This window comes from Bubalus bubalis, chromosome 11 (genome assembly GCF_019923935.1).
Source record: "Bubalus bubalis isolate 160015118507 breed Murrah chromosome 11, NDDB_SH_1, whole genome shotgun sequence".
Lineage (NCBI taxonomy): Eukaryota > Metazoa > Chordata > Mammalia > Artiodactyla > Bovidae > Bubalus > Bubalus bubalis.
Genome location: NC_059167.1, coordinates 42,628,820 through 42,653,456, shown reverse-complemented (window position 1 = coordinate 42,653,456; position 24,637 = coordinate 42,628,820). Strand labels below are relative to the sequence as shown.

The 24,637-nt window shown below is 36.4% G+C and overlaps 1 protein-coding gene across 2 annotated transcripts; it reads right to left on the bottom strand.

Moving 5' to 3' along the window:
- Window positions 1-2,380: 2,380 nt before the first annotated feature.
- DTWD1 (DTW domain containing 1) lies at window positions 2,381-21,237 on the bottom strand. 2 transcript variants are annotated; one of them, XM_006077797.3, is made up of 5 exons: window positions 21,081-21,235; window positions 16,306-16,624; window positions 12,048-12,191; window positions 9,595-9,844; window positions 2,381-2,699 (listed from the first exon to the last, which is right to left on the bottom strand). In XM_006077797.3, the coding sequence occupies exons 2-5, from the start codon at window positions 16,567-16,569 to the stop codon at window positions 2,452-2,454; spliced, it is 906 nt and encodes a 301-aa protein (XP_006077859.1). In that variant the 5' UTR covers window positions 16,570-16,624; window positions 21,081-21,235; the 3' UTR covers window positions 2,381-2,451. The 2 variants fall into 2 exon arrangements, with proteins under 2 accessions (XP_006077859.1, XP_025151349.1); XM_025295564.2 differs by lacking the exon at window positions 12,048-12,191 and having other exon boundaries at window positions 21,081-21,237.
- Between the last annotated feature and the right edge of the window lie 3,400 nt (window positions 21,238-24,637).

Genomic DNA, 24,637 nt, shown 5'->3' with positions numbered 1-24,637 from the left:
GAGCCAGTTAAATGGCAATCGATTTTGGCTCGGAAAAGCTCAAATTTAGCCCAGAGAAATCCAACTCTGGCCCTGCTTAAATCAATTCAGGCCTTCCTCTGTTCCCAGGGCCAAGTCCTAAGCATGAAGAAATCCATTTTAATTCCATTCTTGTAAAATAACTGCTAGTCAGTTATTGCTTATTAACTAATAGGCAAGTCAGATAGTTTATTTGGCTAAGACTATTGGGGCTAATAATGTTCAAACTTTATATAAGCCACATTCCTTTTAATGAAGAGTGTAATAAAATGGTGACCTCACTGACCCAAATCATAAGTCCCAGATTCTAGACAGGATTCTGCCACTAACTAGTTGTGTGATCCTATGGAGAAGTTACTTAACCTCATTAGGCCTCAACTGCCACAGATACATTAATCAGGGACTGCTCTAAATTACAATGTTTCAAAAGATCTATTTTCACAGTATGTTAGCAGGCATTCCTTATTCAAAAAAAGTTTAAGAAATACTAACTTGAAGTTCAAAATGTTTATTGCAGGACTTCTCAGGACTTTCATGCTGTGCCTTTTGAATCTCTAAGAGGGGGATATAACGTGCAGCAAACAAATTTTACCCGCAACTTTTTTTTTTTTTTCCCATAAAACACATGTCCCACTGAGTGTACTTCGGGGAATGTATTGCTATTTCTAGCACTCACGTGGGTGAAATTTAATAGTCAATATCCTACAAAGAGGACAACTTCAAGTGGGGACTTTTGAGAAAAACACCTCTCTTGTGGCTCAGTGGTCAAGACTTCACCAGCCAGTGCAGAAGCTGCAGGAGAAGGTTCAATCCCTGGGTCAGGAAGATTCCCTTGGAGAAGGAAACGGCAACCCACTCTATTTCTGTCTATCCCATGGACAAGGAAGCCTAACGGGCTACAGTCTGTGGGGCTGGAAAGAGTTAGATACGACTTAGCGACTGAACAGCATACAAAAATCACTATTTACAAAGGTACAGGCAGAGTTTAGGAAAACCAAGGTGTAAATGACCTACTTTCGGGCTAGAACACCTAGGAGACCTTACTACATAAATGAAAAGGGGTAAAAGGAGGAAGCATGGGTCTGAAATGAACTGGAATAACTGCTGGGAAAAGGATGCCTGGTAAGATGACCTTCAGGAAAGGGACACAGCCACCCTTGGTGACCTGGCAGCAAAGCAGCCAGGGAGATAAACAACACAATTTCATTTTCAACTTTCAACCTACTGCTGGTCCTGTTTGCTGATCCCAACCAAAAGCCAATGGGCAAGGGGACCTACCTCACAGAGCAAAGAGCAGAATGGAAAGACTGAAAGGCAGATCCAGAGGGCAAATAGAAGGTATTCAGCACAGTAGGGCTCCATTCACAAGCAGCTAGATTAGATGATTAAATCATGTCCTCAGGACTCAAGTCTTTTTATCTCCCCACTGTTTCTTTTGCTGGCTTCATTCTAAGGCAAAGTTTTGCCACCTGCAGCAGAGATGTCACCAGTAGCTCTAGGGTTATACACATCATGCTTAGTTCACAATTTCATAAAACAAAAAGAACAAACACATGTATAGCACTTACTATATGCCAGGTGCTACTGAAAGCCCCAAAGATACATTCACTCAGCTAAACCTCAATATCATCCTAAAATACCTACCGTATTACTGGTCTCTTCAGTAATCAAGAAACTGACAAGTGACTGGTAGGTAGAAAATGAAAACTGAGATTTAGATTTAGATAGTCTAGCCCTAGAGTCTGTAGTCTAGCTCTAGAGGCCATGCTTTTAACCAGTGAACCATACTGCTTTAAGAAAAATAGTCCCTACTTCCTTGAACATTCATATTACTTATCAAAAAGGAAACATGTGCTTATCCTGGATCAATCACTAGGCATTTTGCTTGCTAACCTGGGTCATATGTCCATCCCTAAGACAGGACGTGATTATTAACAATTCTGCCTTAAAAAAGATGCAGATTAAAAAAAAAAAAAAAGTCCATCACAGGCAATATGGACTTAAAGAAACAGCCCTATGGACTGGAGCTACAATTCTAGTTCTGCCCAGGTTTGCCATCAACCTTGAGCAAATTACTTGAGGAGATTCTGTGAGTATAGGTGGAAAGATATGAAGATCTCTAAAGAAATATCTAATTACATCACATAGATATAAAATAACACATTATTATATTAAAATATAGTAATAAAATTTAGATCTGCCAAACTTGAGCAAGTGACTTCTGAAATGAATTTTTCAGTCAACACTATCTCTGAAAATTCCCTTAGAAATATCTTCATTTTAAAAAATATGAAGTAAAATAAATAAAACCTTACTTTTTCAAGTGGTCTTATCGACATTACACATGAATATTTCCTAGGAATAAACAAAGCACAATTATAATTTTATTGATTTTAGCAAAATAAAATTACATAAGTAACTTTTTTGAAAAAACTACTGGGTAAGTTTTCTTGTTTCCTTGTCTCCAGGGCACTTGGCATTCTTTATCAACTGGTGCATAAAAGAGTAGAAAAATAAAAGATTATCATATTGTCCTTTGTATTTCTCTTTTAATATATCAGTATGATAGTCTACCAAAAAGTAGTAAATGGCTTCAATTGTGGAAAGGAAGGTATCTGGCTTTCCTTTTTGATGGCGCCAAAAGCAAGTTTTTCTTGTTTTCAACTCAACTTGTAGCAACCCTGCCAAAAACAAATAAGAAATATATAGGTATTTCTTGTTAACCACAGAGTATGGTACAATAATGATTTCCCTTAATTATTTTAAGGATTCTTTTTTTAGACTTCTTCAATCCCAATTCCAAACAGGGTATTTTCTCAAATGTATTAAGATATATACAGAAGCAATACAAAACACAGGATGAAATATTATCCATGACAGTTATCTGTAAGTCTCAGACCTTACACCAATGGGTTACAAGTGGTTAACATTTAAGATGGTCATCTCTGTCATCTATTTACCAATGTCTTTTTTCACTTTAACCTGTGACAGGACTAAGTTCACCAATTTTCAGAAGAGTTTCATTTCCTTGATAAATTGACATTTTTAAGACATCATTCATTCTGAAACTCACTGAGACCAGATCGGCAGGTTAACGGTTCTTAATACTGTTAAAGCTACTGGATGATCACTTTTTGGCTCTCTCTTCATGTACAGAGTACCTAGAGCTGTTTCATTAGCTGTCACATCTGTGTTTCAGAGCCTTGGGGACACAGTCAGCTAATGCTGTGCTCCTAAATATTTAAAGAGGAAATGACTCATGAAATCTTACAATAGTACTCTCATCTTTTGGGCTTCCCTTGTGGCTCAGCTGGTAAAGAACCTGCCTGCAATGTGGGAGACCTGGGTTCGATCCCTGGTTTAGGAAGATCCCCTGGAGAAGGGAAAGGCTCTACACCAGTATTCTGGCCTAGAGAATTCCATAAATTGTACAGTCCATGAGGTCACAAAGAGTCGGACATGACTGAGCCACTTTCACTTTCACTCTCATCTCTTACAACTCAGATGTCAACATACAAACTCAGAAGGCTTTTAGCACCTTAGACCAGTACTGAGACTCACAATAAAATTTGCTTTTAAAAAATCATATTTTATTCTAAATCAATACTCACAGCAAATATAAACTGACTAAACCTGCCATTTAAAAGACAATGGTCATCAGAATGTAACACAATAGGAATGACCTCCACAAGGCTTCCATTCAATACTGCACTCAAGGTCTTAGTTAACACAATACTACAAAAACAATAAATTAATTACATGCATAATAATTGAAAAGGGAAAAACACAATTGACATCTGTTGTTGTTGTTGTTCAGTTGCTAAGAGTAAAGTCTTACTCTTTGTGACCCCATGGACTGCAGCATGCCAGGCTTCTCTGTCATTCACTATCTCATGGGGTTTGCTCAAATTCATGTTCATTGAGTTGATGATGCCATCCAACCATCTCATCCTCCACTGCCCCCTTCTCCTTTTGCCCTCAATCTTTCCCAGCATCAGAATCTTTACCAATAAGTCGGCTCTTCGCATCTGGTGGCCAAGGTATTGGAACTTCAGCTTCAGCATCAGTCATTCCAATGCATATTCAGGATTGATTTCCTTTATTATTAGGATTATTATTAGGATTGACTGTTTTGATCTCCTTGCAGTCCAAGGGAATCTCAAAAGTCTCCAGCACCACAATTCGAAAGCATCAATACTTTGGCACTCAGTCTTCTTTATGGTCCAACTCTCACATCCGAACATGACTACTAGAAAAACCATAGCTTTGACTATACGGACCTTTGTTGGCAAAGTGATGTCTCTGCTTTTTAATATGCTGTCTAGGTTTATCATAGCTTTCCTTTCAAGAAGCAAGCATCTTTTGGATCACAGCCTTGTCATGGTGAAAGAGAGAGATTTTTAAAAGGAAAAAAGTGCTAAAACATGAAAGATGGATAAATTCCACACTAAGAATTTCAGTTCTTCAATGATACCATTAAGAAATTTAGAAGATGAGTCAGAGACTGCATGAAGATATTTCAAAACCTAAGTATGTATATTCTAGAATATATAAAGAATTCCTACAAATCAATAAGACAAACAAAACACTAGAAAAATGGACATAGATATTTCACAGAACAGGATTGCTGCTGCTGCTGCTAAGTCACTTCAGTCGTGTCTGACTCTGTGCGACCCCACAGATGGCAGCCCACCAGGCTCCCCCGTCCCTGGGATTCTCCAGGCAAGAATACTGGAATGGGTTGCCATTCATGCACGAAAGTGAGAAGGCAAAGTGAAGTCGCTCAGTCGTGTCCGACTCTTAGTGACCTCATGGACTGCAGCCTACCAGGCTCCTCCATCCATGGGATTTTCCAGGCAAGAGTACTGTACGGCCAAATAAGCAAACAAAATGATGCTCAACCCAATTAGTCATTAGTGAAAGGTAAATTATGACTACAACCAGATACCATATTATACCCACTCTATTGGCAAGTATCCAACATTTGACGACACAATGGTAGGAGGCATTATGAACTGATAGGAATTCTTGCACATTAATGATGGGAGTATAAACTTGTATACCCACGCTTTGGAAAATAGTTGGCATCGTCCTGTAAGACTGAACATTCTTATACGTAACAAAACAGCAATTCCAGTTCTAGGTATGTTTCCTAGAGGAAGCTTGCACATGTGCAAGAATGTTCATAGTAGCACTGTGTGTAATAGTAGCACATAGTAGTGCTGTAGCAAAAACCAGAAATAATTAAATTGTTTCATCAACAGACGACTGAATAAACCTCAGTATATTCACACAATCATACATCACACAGTAGTGAAAATGAGTAAACTATAGCTACAATCTTAGAAACAAAATGGTGAGTTTAAAATTTGAGTCCTGAGAAAACTACAAGTCAAAAAAAAAAAAGAAAAACTAATAATCTAAAAAAAGCAAATCTTTTTTTAATTGAAAGTATGTTGTACAATATTATATAAGTTACAAGTGTACAACATAGCGATTCACAATTTTTAAAGGTTATACCCCATTTATGCTGCTGCTACTGCTGCTAAGTCGCTTCAGTCGTGTCCGACTCTGTGCGACCCCATAGACGGCAGCCCTCGAGGCTCCCCCGTCCCTGGGATTCTCCAGGCAAGAACACTGGAGTGGGATGCCATTTCCTTCTCCAATGCATGAAAGTGAAAAGTGAAAGTGAAGTCGCTGAGTCCTGTCCGACTCTTAGAGACCCCATGGACTGCAGCCTACCAGGCTCCTCCGTCCATGGGATTTTCCAGGCAAGAGTGCTGGAGTGGGGTGCCATTGCCTTCTCCAACCCCATTTATAGTTATTATAAAATATTTGCTGTATTCCCTGTGCCATACAATACATCTTTATAGCTTACTTTATAGTTTGTCCCTTTTACTTTCCTACCCCTATATTGCCCCTCCTTCACTGGTATTCATCAGCTTGTTCTTTACATCAGTGAGTCTGCATCTCTTTTATTATATCCTTGTATTTTTTTAGATTTCACATATAACTGATATCATACAATATTTGTCTTTCCATTATTTCACTTAGCATAATGCCCTCCAAGTCCATCCATGTTACTGCAAATGGCAAGATTTCATTCTTTTTTAATGGCTGAGTAGTATTCTATTGTGTGTATGTTTGTATATGTGTACCACGTATGTTTTCCTCTAGGAGTTTTCTAGTATCTGTCTTACATTTATGTCTTTAATCCATTTTGAGTTTATTATTGTATATGGTATTAGAGAATATTTTAATTTCATTCTTTTACATGCTGCCGTTCAGTTTTCCCAGCACCACTTATTGAAGTGAGATGAATGCTAGTTTTAGTAATTTGGACTCCTTCCCCAAGAAAAAGACACCATCCTTCCCCAATGCATTCCCTAAGCCTTTCAATGATGAATCTTCAAGAACATTATGCCACTCTTCACTTGCAGGCTTACATTTCATGATTAAATTAGGCACTCAAACTTCAAATGTTTTGTTTTGAGAGCAGTAAAACATTCACAGCTATTTCTCTGTAAAGTTTGGCAAAAGAGTATGTTACATTGTTAAGAGGATTTGTAATCTCAGCATTCATAATAAGAGAAACAGAAACATTCTAACACAGTACATTTGAGGGCTTAAATAGAAATTTAGAGTTGGTTGTTCAGCTTAATCCCATCAAATGATAAAATGTTTTAAAACCTAACGGCAATGATTTATAACAAACAAGGGTTGTTTCTTGTGGAAGTAACTTGGCTTATCTGGAAACTGGTATTTCACACACATATAGAGATAATAAATATGCTGAGCCCTAAACAGTTTCTGTGGTGCAATGAGGAGTCAGAAGGGACAGGGGCTGAAGTAGGACATGCAGAAAAAACTGACTCTAGAAATCTGTTTATTTCATGATTTTGAAGGAATTAAGAAATCCATTTAAAATTCTGATGTAGCACAGAACTGAAATATATGATACTTTCTATGTGATCTGAGAATGAATAACAGAAAACTTTTGTCCAAATGTGATTTGAAGCCTTAAGCACAAAGGCTTAACAGATTTAAATTGTACCTCAATAATCCCCTTTATAATTTTTTTCAAGTGTTAATACCACTTATGTTCTTCATTTGATCCTTTCCATTACCATATAAGGTACTTTAAAGAAAATGGCTCAGGAAAAATCTTCAAACTGGGTAACGTGCAACTGTAACTATTCAAGGGAATATGGCAGGCAATACTCCAAAGAGCAGGGTTTTAGGGTTTCATCAATCAAACATTAGCAATAAGATTACAAATCTTATTCTGTCGTCTTTTTGCAGTCACTCTCCATATATACACCCTTCCCAAACACAGAAACACACAAGAACAGAAACACACAAGAACACAAATACACCATTTCTTTGTCTCTGTCTATCTTTCTCACACACATACACCCAATCAGAGAGAAGCAGAATGACAAAGAAATCTTACTAACATGTATGTTTTGAAGGGGTATAAACTATATAAATTAAGTGAGTTAAATCTAGTATTGTCATTCACTTAAGCTTGAGACTAATTAACACAAGATCCCAAAAAGTGCCATACACTTTCTTTTCTACATGATGTACATTTTTAATAACTGCCCAGGAGAAGCTCTTCCAGTTTGAAACTGATTTGGAAACTGCTTAAAACCAACTGGGTAACTTTCCTGCTCTCTAATCATATATGGTATACAAATAAAACCACCAAAGAGCCAGAAATAAACCCAAAGCTTTTAAAAAAACTACTGAGAAAGCCTAAAGAACTGAGTAAGGAACAAGCGAACAAGACAGGTAATATTCTTCATATTATTAGTTGTGTTATTTGGGCAAGTAAAGCAACTCTTTAAACCATTAATTATTAGAAACTAAGCTTTTCATTCTAAAGAAATATATACAAACAAAAAAAAGAAAGAAATGTTAAATCTGAATTGGAACTATTCATGTGAACTCAATACATAGCTATTTATTTTTCTTGGCTCTGTCCACTGAAGCAATGATATACAAGCAGTAATAAATGTATCAGATCTTGGTTTCTAATAACATTCCCCATTAAAAGAACCATAGTTCCTTCAAACAATTAATTCTAGGTCCGGGGCAGGAAAAAAGTACAAGTGAACTTGGGACACCTTGTTGTACCAGAAAGACTAAAGAGGCCATGCCACAAAGGACCTGAATGTTCCCAATGGCAAAATTTTAGACAATTTGGGCATCAAAAAGAATACAATCATGATAGATTATAATATACTGAATGAAAAGGAAATCCGTAAGACCACAATGATCCCAAAAAGAGGTTGTGGGAGAGAGAGGAAAAAGGAGAGAAAAAACGAAAAGCTCATCTTTACTTAAGAATGCCAGCAAACAAATGTAGAAGAAATAATAACATTAAAATTTCATCCTTTTGTAATCCTTAATGTAATTACTGATTTAGGCAATAGTCTGTCAGCAATGCAAGAGACCAGGTTCAAACCCTGGGTCGGGAAGACCCCCCGGAGAACGGAATGGCTACCCACTCCAGTATTCTTTCCTGGAGGGAGAAAGAAATTCTTCCATGGACAGAGGAGCCTGGTGGCCACAGTCCATGGGGTCACAGAGTCGGACACAACTGAGTAACTAACACACACACACATATCAATAAATACTAAAACCACTTTGTAAAAAGCAGTTGGGAAATAGTTCAGTGTCTTAAAAGTATTACCCCACAGAGTACTAGTAATTTCAACAAAGAAAATAAACTTTATAATGGAGACATCTGGCAATCACTGCTTTAATCAAGGAATTAACATTATCAGCAGTAATGGAAAAAGGTACACAATGTCCTTTTATTTGATGTATACAATTTTAGCTACAAATAGGGTAACTAATCACCTATTAAAGGTACACCATGTCCTCTTACTTGATGTATACAACTTTAGCTACGAATAGGGTAACTAATCACCTAAACAGCTTCATTTCTGAAAGGGAATGCTATTATTAATTATATCAAAACAACATATATAAAGTAGAATTTTTGTAGACAACCATGGATTTATCCTTATCTGAAGTATCCTTACAAAAATATTTAAACTGAACCTAATATTAAAACCAGCAGACAACTGATCTGTCCTCGTCACACAAGCCCAAGTCATAAAACGCAAAAACAGGGGGACTGTTCTACATTAAAAGAGACTAAAGAGACATAATAACCAAATGGAATCTGAGTTCACAGGATGTATCAGAGGAAAAAGGCTACAAGAGATATTTTTGGGTCAATTAGGGAAATGTAAATTTGGACTAAAGATTATAGAACTTTGCTAACTTTCTTATAGTGATAAGGGTATAGCAATTACGCCATTCTTAAGGATGTATACTTAGATATTTAAGGGTGATGCGCTGTAAAGCCTGCAACTTACTTTCAGATGGTTCAACCAAAAATATACGTATCTAAGTACACACAGATGCATATAATAGAGAAGAAAAAATAAAGCAAAAGTGGCAATGCAACTCTTCTTAAATGCATCAGTAGGTTTGAAGTTTGTGAAAGCTGGGGGAAGGAAAAGTCAAAAAAATAAATGCAACATTTTTATTCTTATTTACCTTGAAGTCTCTCATCAGTGAATATTTTGTTTGTTTGGTTCCAGGTGCTATCTATGAATACAATTTTTTTCAGTGTTGTGTCTTTGCACTTGCTGTCATTCAAATCCTGTTCTTCAGTTTTCTTGCGTTTAATGGATGGCTTATCAAGGTCATCATTTTTGCCTCTAATGCTATTTTGACTCTTTTTTTGCAGATGAAAAGAAATATCTTTTACTGAAACAGACTTAGGTCCAGGAAATACAAGTGCAACCTAAAGCAAAGAAGCTTATGTTAGTAGTGTGCTATGATCTTCAAAATTAATAAATTCAGACTTAAAACTTCAAGAGGAAAAACTATGTTGAGTATCTGAGAAAAAAGCATTAGGTTTTAGTATATGTGCCTCTTTAATACATATATGGTAAAGTTTTTGGTTCTTCCCTAGTAACCTATAATCATAATATACTACCAAGAAATACTTCTATACTTTAAAATAAGTTATTCACTTATTGATAGAAACCAGGTTAATTGTATCTTACATAAAAAAACTAAACTCTATAATGTTTTGTAAGACAAAAGGCAAAGTATGGGGTACTTTGTAAAAGAACCATTGAAAAGTGCTTGATAATTAAATACCATCTTCACCTATATAATAAGCAAAGAGAAAACAAATGATACAGCCAATGCTGGTGAGGAAACAGTATGCTGCTGCTGCTATGTCACGTCAGTCGTGTCCGACTCTGTGTGACCCCATGGACGGTAGCCCACCAGGCTCCCCCGTTCCTGGGATTCTCCAGGCAAGAACACTGGAGTGGGTTGCCATTTCCTTCTCCAATGCATGAAAGTGAAAAGTGAAAGTGAAGTTGTTCAGTTGTGCCCGACTCTTAGTGACCCCATGGACTGCAGCCTAGCAGGCTCCTCAATCCATGGGATTCTCCAGGCAAGAGTACTGGAGTGGGGTGCCATTGGCTTCTCTGGAGGAAACAGTGTAATAAGCCTTTAAAGCCATTACTGATGTCAAGTTTAAATAACGTAACTCTGTGAAAGCCATCTGGCAATATAAGTCAAGAGTCCTGAAATATTCATACTCTCTAGCCAAATGAGATTTCAATTATGGAAATTTATCTTAATAATTCTAAACATACACACAATACCCAGAATATATGTTAAAGTATGTTTATTACAGTGAAAACTTTAAAAATCTAACTGTTAAGAAACTACTCAGTGAATTATGGTACTTCCTTTCTTTCAGCATATTTTTACTGAGACCTTATATACTGTAGAACCTCCAAGGTATGAACAACTCCTAACACAAAGCAGGCACCCAGCAAATATTTGGTAAATGAATAAATGTTGATAGAATCATGGGTATTTATCCTCCATATTTTTCCGTATTTCCAAAGATTTTTGAGTGGAGATTATCATTTTTAATATGAAAAATAAATATTAAAATTTAAAATCTTAAATTTATAAACTTCAACGTTATAAAGTTTTTCAGACGCTCACAATGCACACCTACTTTTCCCGCAAGTTCAGGGCTTCTTAGTTTTCTTAGATTATAAGCACATCATGTCTTTTGATATTACCTAACACTATGTTCTATGTAACTGACATGATATCTAGCTGATCAAAGAAGGAAATACAAATATATTCCTAGATCCCAAACTCAGATATCATTTACAAACACAACTTTCTATATAAATTCAACCAAAAATTACAATATATTGATAGGAAAGGAAAAACTTACCAAGTTCTTTCTTAAACAAACGAATGCATTGATTTTTTCTTTCTAGATTTACCATACCAACAAAAGTTCTCCCAAGAGACCTAGAGGTGTTTATGTTTCTTTCAGAAGTATTGAAGGCCTAGTTTTTTGAGATCTATAGCAACATCACTTTTCAACAAGACCAGCTGTAAGGACCTGTTGTCACTAATGTGACCATTTCAACTAGGTGAAAATCCATTAAGAATCTAGAAATGAGCAAGGAAGGCCTCTGAGTAGCCAAAATAAATATCACAAAAGCCATGTACTAAAGCTTTTAATTTAGAAAGGATTTCTAAAAATCCTTCTAGCTTAGTCTTTCTTTTTTTCTTCTGGAGAAATTTCAACATTTGTAATCTGGTTTCTCAGTTTGTATCAAATTAGCGTTTTTACGTGTAGTGTATAAACAAGAATGGAAAAAGGAGAAAAGTAAAAGCAGGTCTAGTAATACTAGCAAAGAGTAAAAATTGGAAGAAATAATGCAAACTAGTAAAAGTGGAAAGAGAGACTCAAAAAAGCCTAACATCTAGGATCATTTGCTCTTATAAGATACTAATGAAGTAAACTATATGTTGTTAAGTGCTACAGAAGGTTAACCCAAGACCATTAAATATTAAATTATGTTCAAGTAAGTTTAGAAAGGCAAGGGAGTTTAAAATTCATATTTAGATTCATTGTGAAAAGCTGTAAAAAAAAAAAAAAATAAGCTGCCTACTTCATGGTCCTTTTCTTCATATTCTGGAATACATGGATATGTATAAATATTTACAAATTCAGGTGCTAAGAGTTTTGCATGTACAGCAGTGCTTTTGCCATCTGTTTCATTCGGATGTTTAATGATGTCAATCTTCAATGGTAGCTAAAATTTAGAGAAAAAAGAAAAATGAACAAAAAAAATAGAAAATTCTAATTTTTATGTTATTAAAAATGGTCTTTAAAGCTTAAACAGCAAGCTCACACTAAGTTCCTATAAATACACTTATAGTTTGAAAGTCATACTTTTTTAGAACAGAATACTAAGACTAGTTAAGTCATAAAGCAAACACAAATTTATTTCTCAATACTGTTAATCATGTACTAGAACTATTTTCAACTCATTTAACAGACTCTTATAGCAATGTTCCAATGTCATATTCATTTGTCACATTGGACTGAGTCCTATTCCTTGCATTCAAATATCTGTGTCAAGAACATTTTATATAATTCCTATAAACTTTCAGGTCTGTTAATTTTATATTAAAAAGAAATATAAGCTCAGGCAAAAGTTTTAGATTTAAAATTCAAGTTAAAATTTTGTTCCTCAAAACATCTTTTGAGGTCAAAGGCATTATCTTTTAATGTTAACATCATGATTCTCAGCATGTGAAATTATTTATTAATTGGAAAAAGAGTTAACAGAATGGTTCCAGGAGGTATACTCTTTATAAAAAATAACTTTTAAAAATCATTTTGCCTATTTCCCTTAGTTTCATTATTTAATTACTATGAATTATGTCATATCTACATGCAAAAATAATATTGTCTTGCAAATTGTTTAAGATAGATTTTTCTATTATTTTGCTGACTTATTTGGTTTAGTTTTCTGTATAATGCTTGTATGAATCCTGCCTTCAGCCATGACTATGAAAACAGAAGCCAAGTCATATCTCTCCCATCATATGAGAAATTCTCTCTCTAGGACAGATTTTTCGCTGTAGAGTTCAAATGATTTATATGTTATGATAAGTACTGTTCCAGCTCCCAGCCCACACTGAAAGGCAACATTCTAGGTATTTACTCTGGGGCAACAGCTATTTAGCCTGGAGTACAAAACTATCTTGTTTTTTTAGAACAGATTTATTAAAGAGATAGGATTGAAACAATAAACTGCACATATTTGAAGTGTACAATCAAATGAGTTTTAATATATGCTACACCTTTGACTTCATCACCACAATAAAGCTAATGAACATATCCATCATCCCTAAAAATCTTCTTGTGTCTTCCTCCTTCCCCTTACCTCATCAACTCCCACCCACAGTCCTAGGCAACTACTGATCTACTATAGGTTAGTTGGCATTATGTGGAAAGAGGAAGCTATATATCCTAGAAGGGCCATAAACATCCCAGATAACATTGAAAACATTCCTAGTTTTCAATCCAGGCTTTCAAACCCGATGTCTCCTACCTTCTCAACTTAGGCCTAGTGATCATTTATAATTTGAAGGCAACTGCTTCAAAACATCAAATCAACTTCGAGTGATAGAAAATTTACCATTTAAGTAGGCAGTTCACAAATGATTTTACATCAGTCTACCTCTGGCTGAACTCTACATCAGACTTTACTCATGAAACTCAATCCCAGCTGATGCTACTCTACATTCCCTTTCCCCAAGGGCCTTTCAGTAGCAGCTCAGCATTACCTTAGTTCAGGGAAGGCAGGAAAGAAGAAAGGAAAAAAAAAAAAAAGAAAGCAGATCATGACAAAGTATTCTAATACTAATAAAACCAACTTTCTTATACAGCTGATGAATAGAGCTGAAAATTTCAAAGGCAATGACCAACATTTCTGATCAGTTGGCTATCTCTGAAGGACATCATTTAAATCAAGAATGCAGGACTGAAAGCTACTAATGTATTTCACAAATCATGAAACTAGCATATCATGGACTAACATCTACAAGTATCAAACAGTTATGTAATATCTGTGCTCAAGAAGTATTTTTGGAGCCAATCCAGGTATCTTTAGTTTTCCCTGAGTAAGCCTGAAAATTATACTATGAAAGCCCAGACACAGGTCAAGTCATGGAAATACAGAAATATATGTTTGTGCTCTAGTTCACACATTTTAAAAGAAGATATATCTTAAACAATGACAGGGTACAGAGTAATACTACTAAAGTTGACCAGACTCAGTTCAAGTAGAGATGTTTGGTTTTCAAACATTTAAAGACCATCAATCTGTTCTCTAACATCTATGTTTCCTATGAGAGATTTACCACAAAACTTTCTACCCATATTTATCAAAATACAATTAGCAGAAAACTCTAGCCTTTTTCCATGTGATTATCAACCTTCGCAAAGATAATCTTTTCAATTCTAGTACTCTAATAAAGATGAAGCTTTCATCTGATGACCTTTTCTCGCCTTAAAAAAAAAAAATTTGTCATGACTTTTAAAAAAATTAATGAATTTGTCATGACATTAAAAAATTTTTCTTCTGCATTAAAAAGATATATATTAATGAATTTAATTCCTAGAGTAAAATTTATAGCTTGGGAGGTACTTACTCATTATTTAGTCATCCTCCTTTCCAAAGCAGGCTATCTAAAAGCAAATGCTGAACAATTTGTAAAACTAAAGTCGAAACTAGAAAATTTTTTAGATTTTTTTATTACTATGTAGTAACACAAAATTTTATGTATGGTAATTAAAATAAAACACTCCAGAAAATTTTGCGCCATCCAGTAGGCCATTTAGAGTTGATCAAACTCTTGGTATAGTGTTTTAGCCATTTCATTAAAATAGTGGACATTAGGTCATGGATTTAAAAAACAATACTCAATTATTAAATTTCTACAAAAATATTAGCCCTGTATTATTAACTTTTATTATTCCAATCACCAATCATTTTGAACAAAATATATCTTAAGATAAAACTTTTAATGGGATATTTTCTTTATGTGGCTATGATATAAACAGAAGATGAAATGATTCTGTTCATACCTCCAAAACTATACTTCAAAATGTAACATTCTTATATGAGAGATGGGGATAATGGGAGAAGGGAGATAAAGGAGAAGGGGGCAGCAGAGGACGAGATGGTTAGACAGCATCACCAACTCAATGGACATGAATTTGAACAAACTCCAGGAGATAGTAGAGGGCAGAGGAGCCTGGGGTGGCAAAAAGTTGAACAAGACTTAGTGACTGAACAACAGTGCAGACTTTAGAAGAATTATTGTACTCAAGCTCTCAGTTTTTCTGAGGTAACTATAAAGCTTACTGGATTCTATACTTACTTATTCTTGGCCAGTAAACTTTCCATTTTAGACCCCTAAGCAGATCATGGACTTGACAAGGTAACATGTAAGCTAAAATGCAATTCAAGTAACAAAATAGAGTGTTTCAAAGTATTGTTCTTACCTAAAATTTAAATGAACCTTATCATCACATTAAACTTATTTTCTTATTGGCAAGTTCTAATGAATCCATGTGTAGAATTTGGTCTCTTTAAGGTCCTAATAGGCAGCAGTCAAATTTCATAAACCATTTAACTTAAAGTTTGAGTCACTGTTAGACAAGTTAACATATACGTAACTAAGTCTTTGATTACAGAGACATGATGGTCTACAGACCGTTTATCTATACAAAAGTAGTCTTGATAGGCAACAAAAAGTATAAGGTAAGCAATCAATTCAAATCAACTTGTTTAAATCTGGCGTTAAATCACCATAACACAGCCCAATGAGCAGGCCTTAGTCTTTTCAATTTCAGCTTAGTTTAGTTTTGGTCACTGACATGTGCTCCGTCTCCACATATAGAATGAGGCTAAACTCACAATTCTGCCTAAGCAAATATCAACCCTACTTCCTTCAGAATATGTGTTCTTCTCAAGGGCAGTCCAAGGCCCTGAGGTGGTTTTTGAAGCTCCTTCATGCAGCCTGTAAACTTGTCTCTTGTAGTTTTCGAGTTTATACCACATTTTTTCTATGCTGTAAGGAATTATAATCATTTATTTTAAAAAGTAACTGATTTCATTAAAAACAACAGTATTCATCTTATACGCAAGTGTTTCAGCAATGTATATCTCTTTTTCTAGAAACAAGGGGGGGGGAAATAGGTTTACAGGTCTACAGGATTAAACTTTCTATTAATTAATTTTCATAATGATGTCATTTATCAAGCTTATCAGTTATATTAGAATAGGGATATATCAGATGTGTTTTTAAAATCAATTCTCCTACTTTCAAACAATTAAATTTCTCACCAACCTTCACATGTGGTATCTGTTCAACAGGTACATTTTCAACTGGGACGTAACATGTATAGCAGTAGAACATTCTTGAACCACCACACTTGAGACATTTTGATCTTCCATTTTGCTGAGCTTTTTTAAGAACTTCTTGAGATGCTAAGCATAAGTTTTGAAGAGGATCTTCTGCAGCTATGCATGTAGTTTGTGACTGCTGTATTTCCACAAATTTTGAAGTATCTTCTTCCCTTTCTTTGAGAAATATAGGTGTATTGAGAGACATTTTTCATTCAAATCAAAATTTAACTTTTATTTCTAAAACATATATTGTAGGTGCACTAGAAAAAAAAAGTGGGGGGCAAAATAAAAAACAAAACATTTCACTCACTGTTTAATTCACAACTGTGTGCTGACTTTAGTATTTACTAACAAATGTTAATAAGTTTTTAAACCACTAGATTAGCATGCTTTAAGATATAATATTAAAAAGCAATAAACTAAAAAAAAATTACCCTTTAAAGCTGCTGCTGCTGCTGCTAAGTTGCTTCAGTTGTGTCCGACTCTGTGCGACCCCATAGACGGCAGCCCACCAGGCTCCCCCATCCCTGGGATTCTCCAGGGTAGACCCTTTACAGCTAGTCCCTCCATAAAAATAGGAAGGTTGTCTCCCAGCAAAATTATTTCAAATATAAAGTTTAGGTCCAAACATTTTATTTCTCAGTGACTATTTTTGCTCCAGAAACAGTACTTTTGCTCTATATTAGGAATGTAATGTTTTTATGTTAGTATCAGCCAGGAATGTATTCAACCCTGCAAGCTCTGACTTTCACTTGTTATTATATGACATCAAATTACACTCTGACATGACATCAATTCTCAGTCTGAACCTTGAAAAAAATGCAAGGTGAAATCAGTAAAATTTAGCTGGTTATGTTCTAAAAGATGTAATTCTCTCCAACATAAATTAAAACACACATAAAAATATAACTAAACATCCATTAAAATGAGAGGCATCCACTACCAATTATAATTTTTTAAATATCTCAAAAGGTGAAACATATGCCTATAAAAATATAAAGGCATATACATAAAGATTAAAGTGTAATCTTATAAATGTTAAAATTTTACAGAGTAACATCAGTGTTCACCCATTCTAAGAATTCATATTGCTTTCAAAAATATACACCATTCAGTCTTCAGGTCTAGAGATAAAATAGTAAAGTGGCTTTCTCATTTAAATATTTCGTTCAAAGGAGGATGATGGTTGCCAAAACTGTTATTCAAATACTTTGTAAGCACAATATGCTTAGAGGGAAAAAGAGACTGGGGCCCTCTTAATTTGATATGCATTCCAGAGCTGTAAAATGATTCTCATAACCTAAAGTCTTATGGTATTGTGGTGTTTAACTATGAGACTCCAGGCACTTCAAGTACAAACACTGAGAGGAGAAATGCTGTGACAGAAACAGGGAACTTTTTGTGGTTTCCCAAAATGAAAGTGAACAAAGAGTCCAGTGGAACATAATACACAATATAATTTACTAACAAGAAGTTAGTGATACTAATTTAATCAGTCATCAGGAGTTTTTTAGAGATTGTAAATGCCAGGGAACTTGGGACCCAATAAAGAAAGGCAAAGAAAAAAGATGTTGGTCATTGAAGGAAAAGTAAAATATACTTGCCAAATTTATCCAAGGGGAAAGCCAAAATACAATAAATATTTTTGATGTGTACTGATTAGGTAAGGGTTTACATTTTGGGTTGCTAGGACAAAGTGATATTTAAAAATGATTGTCCCATCCCTCCTCTTGCCTCATGAATGGAAAACATTATGTGACCTCTACTCCAAATCACCTTCATAAAAATGACTTTTATCTTTGTCAGTATGCCCTCAATGACTGGGAGAGTGCAGGATATTAAGCTGTTACCTTTCCTTGAGGCTCAGATCCTTTTAAGACTGCGTGAGAGTCTTTGACCTTCTCTCTAGTAAATGCACTTAAAGATGCAGTATTCTGCACACAATTTCAGATGGTTTGCAGGTTAGATTCTATAGTCCATCTACAAATCTAGGTAAAGACATCTTCGCTAAGATCAAAAAGTCATTCGGAGAACAGGAGAAGGCTTAAAAATCTAGGAAGAGATCCTATTAGTCTCCAGAAATCAGAGTCACAAATCCTTCTCTGGCCAACAAAAGGTCAATTCTCACAAGCCAATGGAGGTCTCATCACTGAACTCAGGAAACTAATTGGTCCCTAAATCCTCTTGGTTTGGCTTTGTTTTACTGTTACCTGAGGTTCTTAAAAACATTTTTAGGCTGCAATAGTCTTGAGTTATCCAGATCATGGGCTCATCCTAAAAAAGCAATTGGAGTGGTCTAATTCAATTTGACTCCACTTCCCTGGGTATTTCAGTAGCTATGCAGGGATTTGCATGTGCCACTATAGGGCCCAGCATTAGTGGGGAACTATGCAGTTCCCAACAGTGTCATGAAAGTCAATGTAGTTGCTTGACGTTTAATGGAAAACTGCTGGTGAGTTTTTCTGGAGCCTCAAAGCGCACTCCTCCTGAGATGCCTCAGAAAAATCCTCATGGATTCCACTTGGCAGTCTGTCCATATAGCTAAATGAATTTTTTTGTTGTTTAGTCATTCAGACGTGTCCAACTCTTTTGCAACCCCATGGACTGTAGCCCGCCAGGGTCCTCTGTCCACTGGATCTCCCAAGCAAGAATACTAGAGTGGGTTGCCACTAGGAGGTCTTCCTGACCCAGGGATCGAACCTACATCTCTTGCATCTCCGGCATTGGCAGGCAGGTTTTTCACCAGCTGAGCCAACAGGGAGGCCCCAAATTAGCAGAGCCTGTAAGTCCTTTCTCTACAAAAATCAAACAACACAAACACCCTGAGACGGTGCAAGGGAAAGGTCTATGGCTCCCTGCCTTGCCTTCCCTAAACACTCTCACATGTAGATAAGGTGGCTACAGAGGAGGCCTGCCGTTCTAAGTCATGGGGAGCTCCCTCCAAAGGTCTCTAAAACCATATGAACCGGGATCCATCCTGACCTAATCAACAACCTGTTTCTAATGTGTACAAATCATTTATTGCACACACAATGATTCAAAACTTTCAGAGCATACATCTTAACATCAAATATGTGTGATAAATACAAGTGGAGTTGTGGGGGTTACTGAGAACATAAAAAGACTTCGTTCCTAAGGAACTAACAAATATTTTTACCTAGATATGCACCTGTCATTTTGCAACTTGGGTTGAAAACAAATTAATTTTTTTCTCTTTCTACCCTCTTTACCACACAAATTAATTACTCAATCAAGTTGTACCAATTCTACCTTGCATATAATCCTGTATTTTTAGTCTCAAAGTCAGGATTCTAGATGGCCCATTGCAATCTCTTCACCTCTTTGCTTTTATGTGCTTATTACTAGTTCCAGATATTTAACACGGGAAAATGTATTTTAATTTGGAGTTACCTTTTAGTTAAGCTATCCTTCCTAGTAGTAGTCAACTCCCCAAGAGTAGAATCCTTCACTCTGCAATTCCAGAATGAGGAATTCAACAAATACTTAACTAAATCAAAACCATTATGAAAAAGAAGCATTCACTATGCAACTGCTACTGAAGTATCTGACAACCTTTACCTGTAATCTGCAGCCTAGCAGATTTTTTTCTTGTTTTTCCAAAATAATAAAGCAAAAGACTCCTAGTTACAAATAAGTTAACTCCTACCCCCACCCCCCATCCCCAGGCAGGAGACAGGAGTTCAATTCTTGGGTCAGAAAGATCCCCTGGAGGAGAAAATAGCAACCCACTCCAGTATTCTTGCCTGGAAAGTCCCACGGACAGAGGAACCTGGCAGGCTACAGTCCATGGGGTCACAGAGAGTGGGACACGAGTGATCACACAGCACAGCAATGGAACATTATACAAACTCCTTATCCTGTACTTTGGATCGTAACAGTACCAAATAAAACCCACTTAAATTTTATTTTCCTATTTTTAAGAACCTGGTCATAGGTACAGGTCCAATGGTCTACTGTTCAAGATTCAAGGTAACACCTTTTTCCTACAGGCTCACAGCCTGTGCCCTCCTCACCACCACTCCCCACACACACACGTACCACATCCTGTGGTAGAGACTGTCTTGCCTTAGTTTTTCATAGTACACTGGGGTTTAGAGAGAAGTAAATTTTAAATATTGTGGTTCTGAATCAAGCAGTGATTTTATCATCCAACTTCATGGAATTGGCACCTCGCAGTGTTAATAAACCTCCTGACTTGTCCTACATTTCCAAGAAATAATTCAGACTTAAGGGCAGCCTCTTTGCTTATTACCTATTTATAACCTTAAAACTTTAAATACACTGCATGGCACACTATGCCTGCACTAATTTTCTCCTTCAGTGATAACCAGTGTCCCGCAAATCACTCCAAACACTGAAAAATAAAAAATAGGGTACCTAGTGGACTAACTTTGCCTGAACAGACTTTTCTTGGGCCAGACTGCACTGAAAATAGTTGTTAGGGGTAAAAAAGAAAAAAAAAAAAACTTTTTTTGAGGAAAAATTTGGACGCCCTTTCCCCAAAGGGCCCACAAGACTTTAAATATGCTAGCGGCCGCACAGGGACCAAGGCCCCACTCACAAGCGACACCCAGCAAGACCTCCACCGGGGCCCGGCCAAGGAGCGTCCACTCCCGCAGCTGCCGGGCTGCGGCCAGACCCCGGTCCCCACAGAAGCGCTGAGACCGGCACGAGGGATCAGAGTGGGACTCAGACCTGCACAACCCGCGAGTCCTCGCACAGCTCCACGCGTCTTCCGCTCCGCCGGAGCCCGAGGTGCTCGCCCGGCCCTGGTCCGGCCTGGCCGCGGCGGAGCGCTTTCCGGGCGACACCAGAGGGAGGAGCCCGGACGTTGCTAAGGCCGTTGCTAGGCCCGGGCTCAGCGCGGGTTCCGCTGGCAAAGGTAACGGGCGGGGAGAACCGCCGTGAGGGGTTAGAGGCAAAGTCCCGCCCCAGCTTTTTTTTTTTTTTTTTTTTGTGGTGTCACCCTTTTCCGGAGAGAAGTGATAGAGAACCAAGACCCTGCTCCGTGAGGCCTGGCCTCACATCCCGCCAGCGCTGCGCTGAGCTCCCTCCTGAGACTGGCTGGGACCGCGGAAGGAGGACGCGGTTCTCGAAATATACTATCAAGGTGTAGTTGCATTGTGTTGTGAAAAATGCTATTCCTACAGAACACTTTCCCATTTGCCAATCCCTAAAATATTTTAGTGAGAACTTTGTTCTATTACTTTTTAAAAAATTTTTAATGGCTGTGTCCAGAGAAGTAGTTCGTATGCTGTATAGTAATGAAAGCTGTTTGAAAAATTGTATTTGATAATGAGGTCTACTTTAAAACTACAAACTCACACAGAGTCGGGACTACTTTGTGCACTTTTCCAATCTGAAATTAAGCGTAGTATGCGGATAGATTATTAAACCATTTTTCCTTCCCCCACCCCAAAGAACATCTGTAGGGAAGGAATGCATGTTGACAATTGTGAGATTTAAAAACACATTGGCTAGATCTTGAGCAATGTATTTATTGAATACTATGAGTTTAGCAATTGAGAGTTAAAAGACAGAATATTGCCCTAGGCAGGGGTCCTCAGTCTCCAGGATCTAATGCCTAATAATCTGAATTGGAGCTAATGTAATAATAGAAATAAAACACACAATAAGTGTAATGCGCTTGAATCATCCTGAACCCACCCCCACCCTCACCCCACCACCCCCCCGTTCTTGGGAAAATTATTTTCCACCAAACTGGTCCCTGGTGCCAGAAATGTTGGACCTTAAGTATCAAGTTAAGCATGCATAGTAGAGAAAATACAATATGGCTAATAAATTATAGGAATTTCAAAAGAACTCGGAATGGAGTGGTCAGTGAAGGGCTATTGGCTGGATTTGAGTAAAGCTCTGAAGAATGATTATGGTTTAGTACAGTGTTATTCAAAGGAATGGTGTGGGTCCCATTGGTGGAGGTCCCATTTGTAATCAAGGAAATCTAGTAACAACTACACTTTAAAAAAAAATGAAATTGCCTAGTTTGGAAAAGCAGTGCATGGTATTTGGTAAGGTTGAGTATTACTTTGTGGAGTTTTAAACTATATATGTATGCATGTATATGTACACTAGGTCACTGTTTATAAAATGTATTTCTCATTTTGTGTTTCTTTTTTAAAATGTTTGAAAGCCACCGCTTTAAGAAAGGGAAAGAGGAGAATCAATAGCAGAGTCTTCAAGCCAATAAGTAATTTATCATTTTAAACTAATTTAATTCAAATGCACAGATTAAAAAGCAAATGATTCTATTTCTTTATCAGAGTGTGTACTGGGTTACTATTACTATGTAATAAATTACTGCAAAATATGCTGTCTTAAAATAATCATTTTTTATGTTAATGAGTCTTGTATTCAGTGGCGTGTAGAGGGACAAATTTTTTCTGATAATTCAGCTATGAAGACTGTGAATGCTAGCAGAGGTCCAATGTGTTGCCTTTTCATGTGGCCTGGGCTTCCCCCCACGGTATGGCAGCAGAGTAACCAGACTGCTTATGCCTAGTGCTCCAAAACCTAGTGTTGCAGTGAACAAGGCAGAAACTACATGTTGTTTTTCTAACCTAATCCCCAAAAGAAACAGCATTATTTCTCTCACATTCTTTTGATTGTAAGTGAGTTTGAAGGCATGTCCAAATTTTAGGAGAGGGGACATAGATGTCACTTTTCAAAATACCATCAAGGAATTTTTGGCTGTTTTTTAAAAAACCAACACTGAATTTACTGCTGTCACCAAAACCCCTAAATTTCAGTGATTTAACACAGTAGATTTTTATTTCTCACAAGAAATCCATTGTGGATGTTACTAGTCAGATAAAGTGTTAAACTCAAGAATGTGAGTTTCTTTTTATTTTTAGTGTTTCTGCTGTTTCCTGTGACTTGGGGTTCGCAGCTTACCTGACAAGAGAAAAAGCACAGTGAATCACATAAGAAGTTTTAGAGGTCAGCCCTAAAAAAGGCATATATCTTTGCCCACATTTCATTGACCAGTTTAATCCAAGGTCCCTCCTTTAACTGCAAGGGAGCCTGAGAAATGTAGAGAAACATACAGATATTGGTGAGCAATAACAGTTTGCCACATTCTAAATTTTTAGCCAAAAATCCTGTAGTCCCCAACCCCTCTGCTAGATTTCATTTTTTCATTAGTTATCTATTTTATACATAATATCAATACTGTATGTATCAATACATACATACAGTATGTATCCCAGTCTCCCAATTTCCCCCAAACCCCTTTCCTCTTTGGTATCTATATGTTTGTTTTCTACATCTATGTCTGTATTTCTTCTTTGCAAATAGAATCACCATTACCATTTTTCTAGATTCCACATGTATTCATTAATATGTAATATTTTCCTCATTCCAACTTACTTCACTCTGTATGACACTCTCTGGGTGCCTCCGCATTTCGACAAATGACCCAATTTTGTTCCTTTTTATGGCTGAGTAATATTCCATTGTGTATATGTACCACATCTTCTTTATACATTGCCCTGTTGATGGAAATTTAGGTTGCTTTCATGTCCTGGCTATTGTAAATAGTGCTGCAGTGGACATTGGAGTGCATGTGTCTTTTTGAATTATGGCTTTCTTTGAGTGTGTGCCCAATGGTAGAATTGCTGGATTATATACTAGTTCTATTTTTAGTTTTTTAAGTAACCTCCATACTTTTCTTAAAAGGAAAATTTTTTTCAAGTATTTTCAGTTGTTCTGTTATTTATTTCATATATCAAAATATACTACAGTTTCTTGATTTTTTTTCACTCTCCAACATTATCTGTTAACTTTCTCCTTTAGAAGTCAGTCATAAAGCTCTTTTATAACACCACTTTCAAGTGTGAACATTCCTTCTCTCCCCCACACTCTTTTTATCCTCTCATCTCTCAATATAGTAGTCTCACAGTTTTTGTTTAAAGTAACATTTTTATATATTATTTGACCCTGAACCACATATGATCACATTAACTTTTAATACAACCTTTTATTTCTTTGCTTTAATAATTGCCATGTTCTGTCTACTTATTAATAATCTATCCTCAGAAACTCTGCCAAAGTAACAAAACATTACAATCAAACATATTGATTAATCTAGCTGATTTTGTTTTCCTTCCAGATGTTCTCTCTAGAGCATTTCAACCTCGAATTCATTCAGTATTGGTTGCTTTTACTAATTCAATACTGCTCTCCTGTGTTAGCTCCCTTGTTCCTTTTTCTTTGCATAATCCTTTGTTTTTCTG

What these genes read in the sequence shown, in the direction of transcription:
- DTWD1 (XM_006077797.3), bottom strand. Translation starts at nt 16,569, where the DNA reads ATGTCTCTCAATACACCTATATTTCTCAAAGAAAGGGAAGAAGATACT. An exon ending in ATGAAGAAAAGGACCATGAA is followed by an intron (nt 9,845 to 12,047) that starts GTAGGCAGCTTA and finishes TCTTTGCTTTAG; the next exon opens with GTTGCACTTGTATTTCCTGG. An exon ending in CACTGATGAGAGACTTCAAG is followed by an intron (nt 2,700 to 9,594) that starts GTAAATAAGAAT and finishes TGTTTTTGGCAG; the next exon opens with GGTTGCTACAAGTTGAGTTG.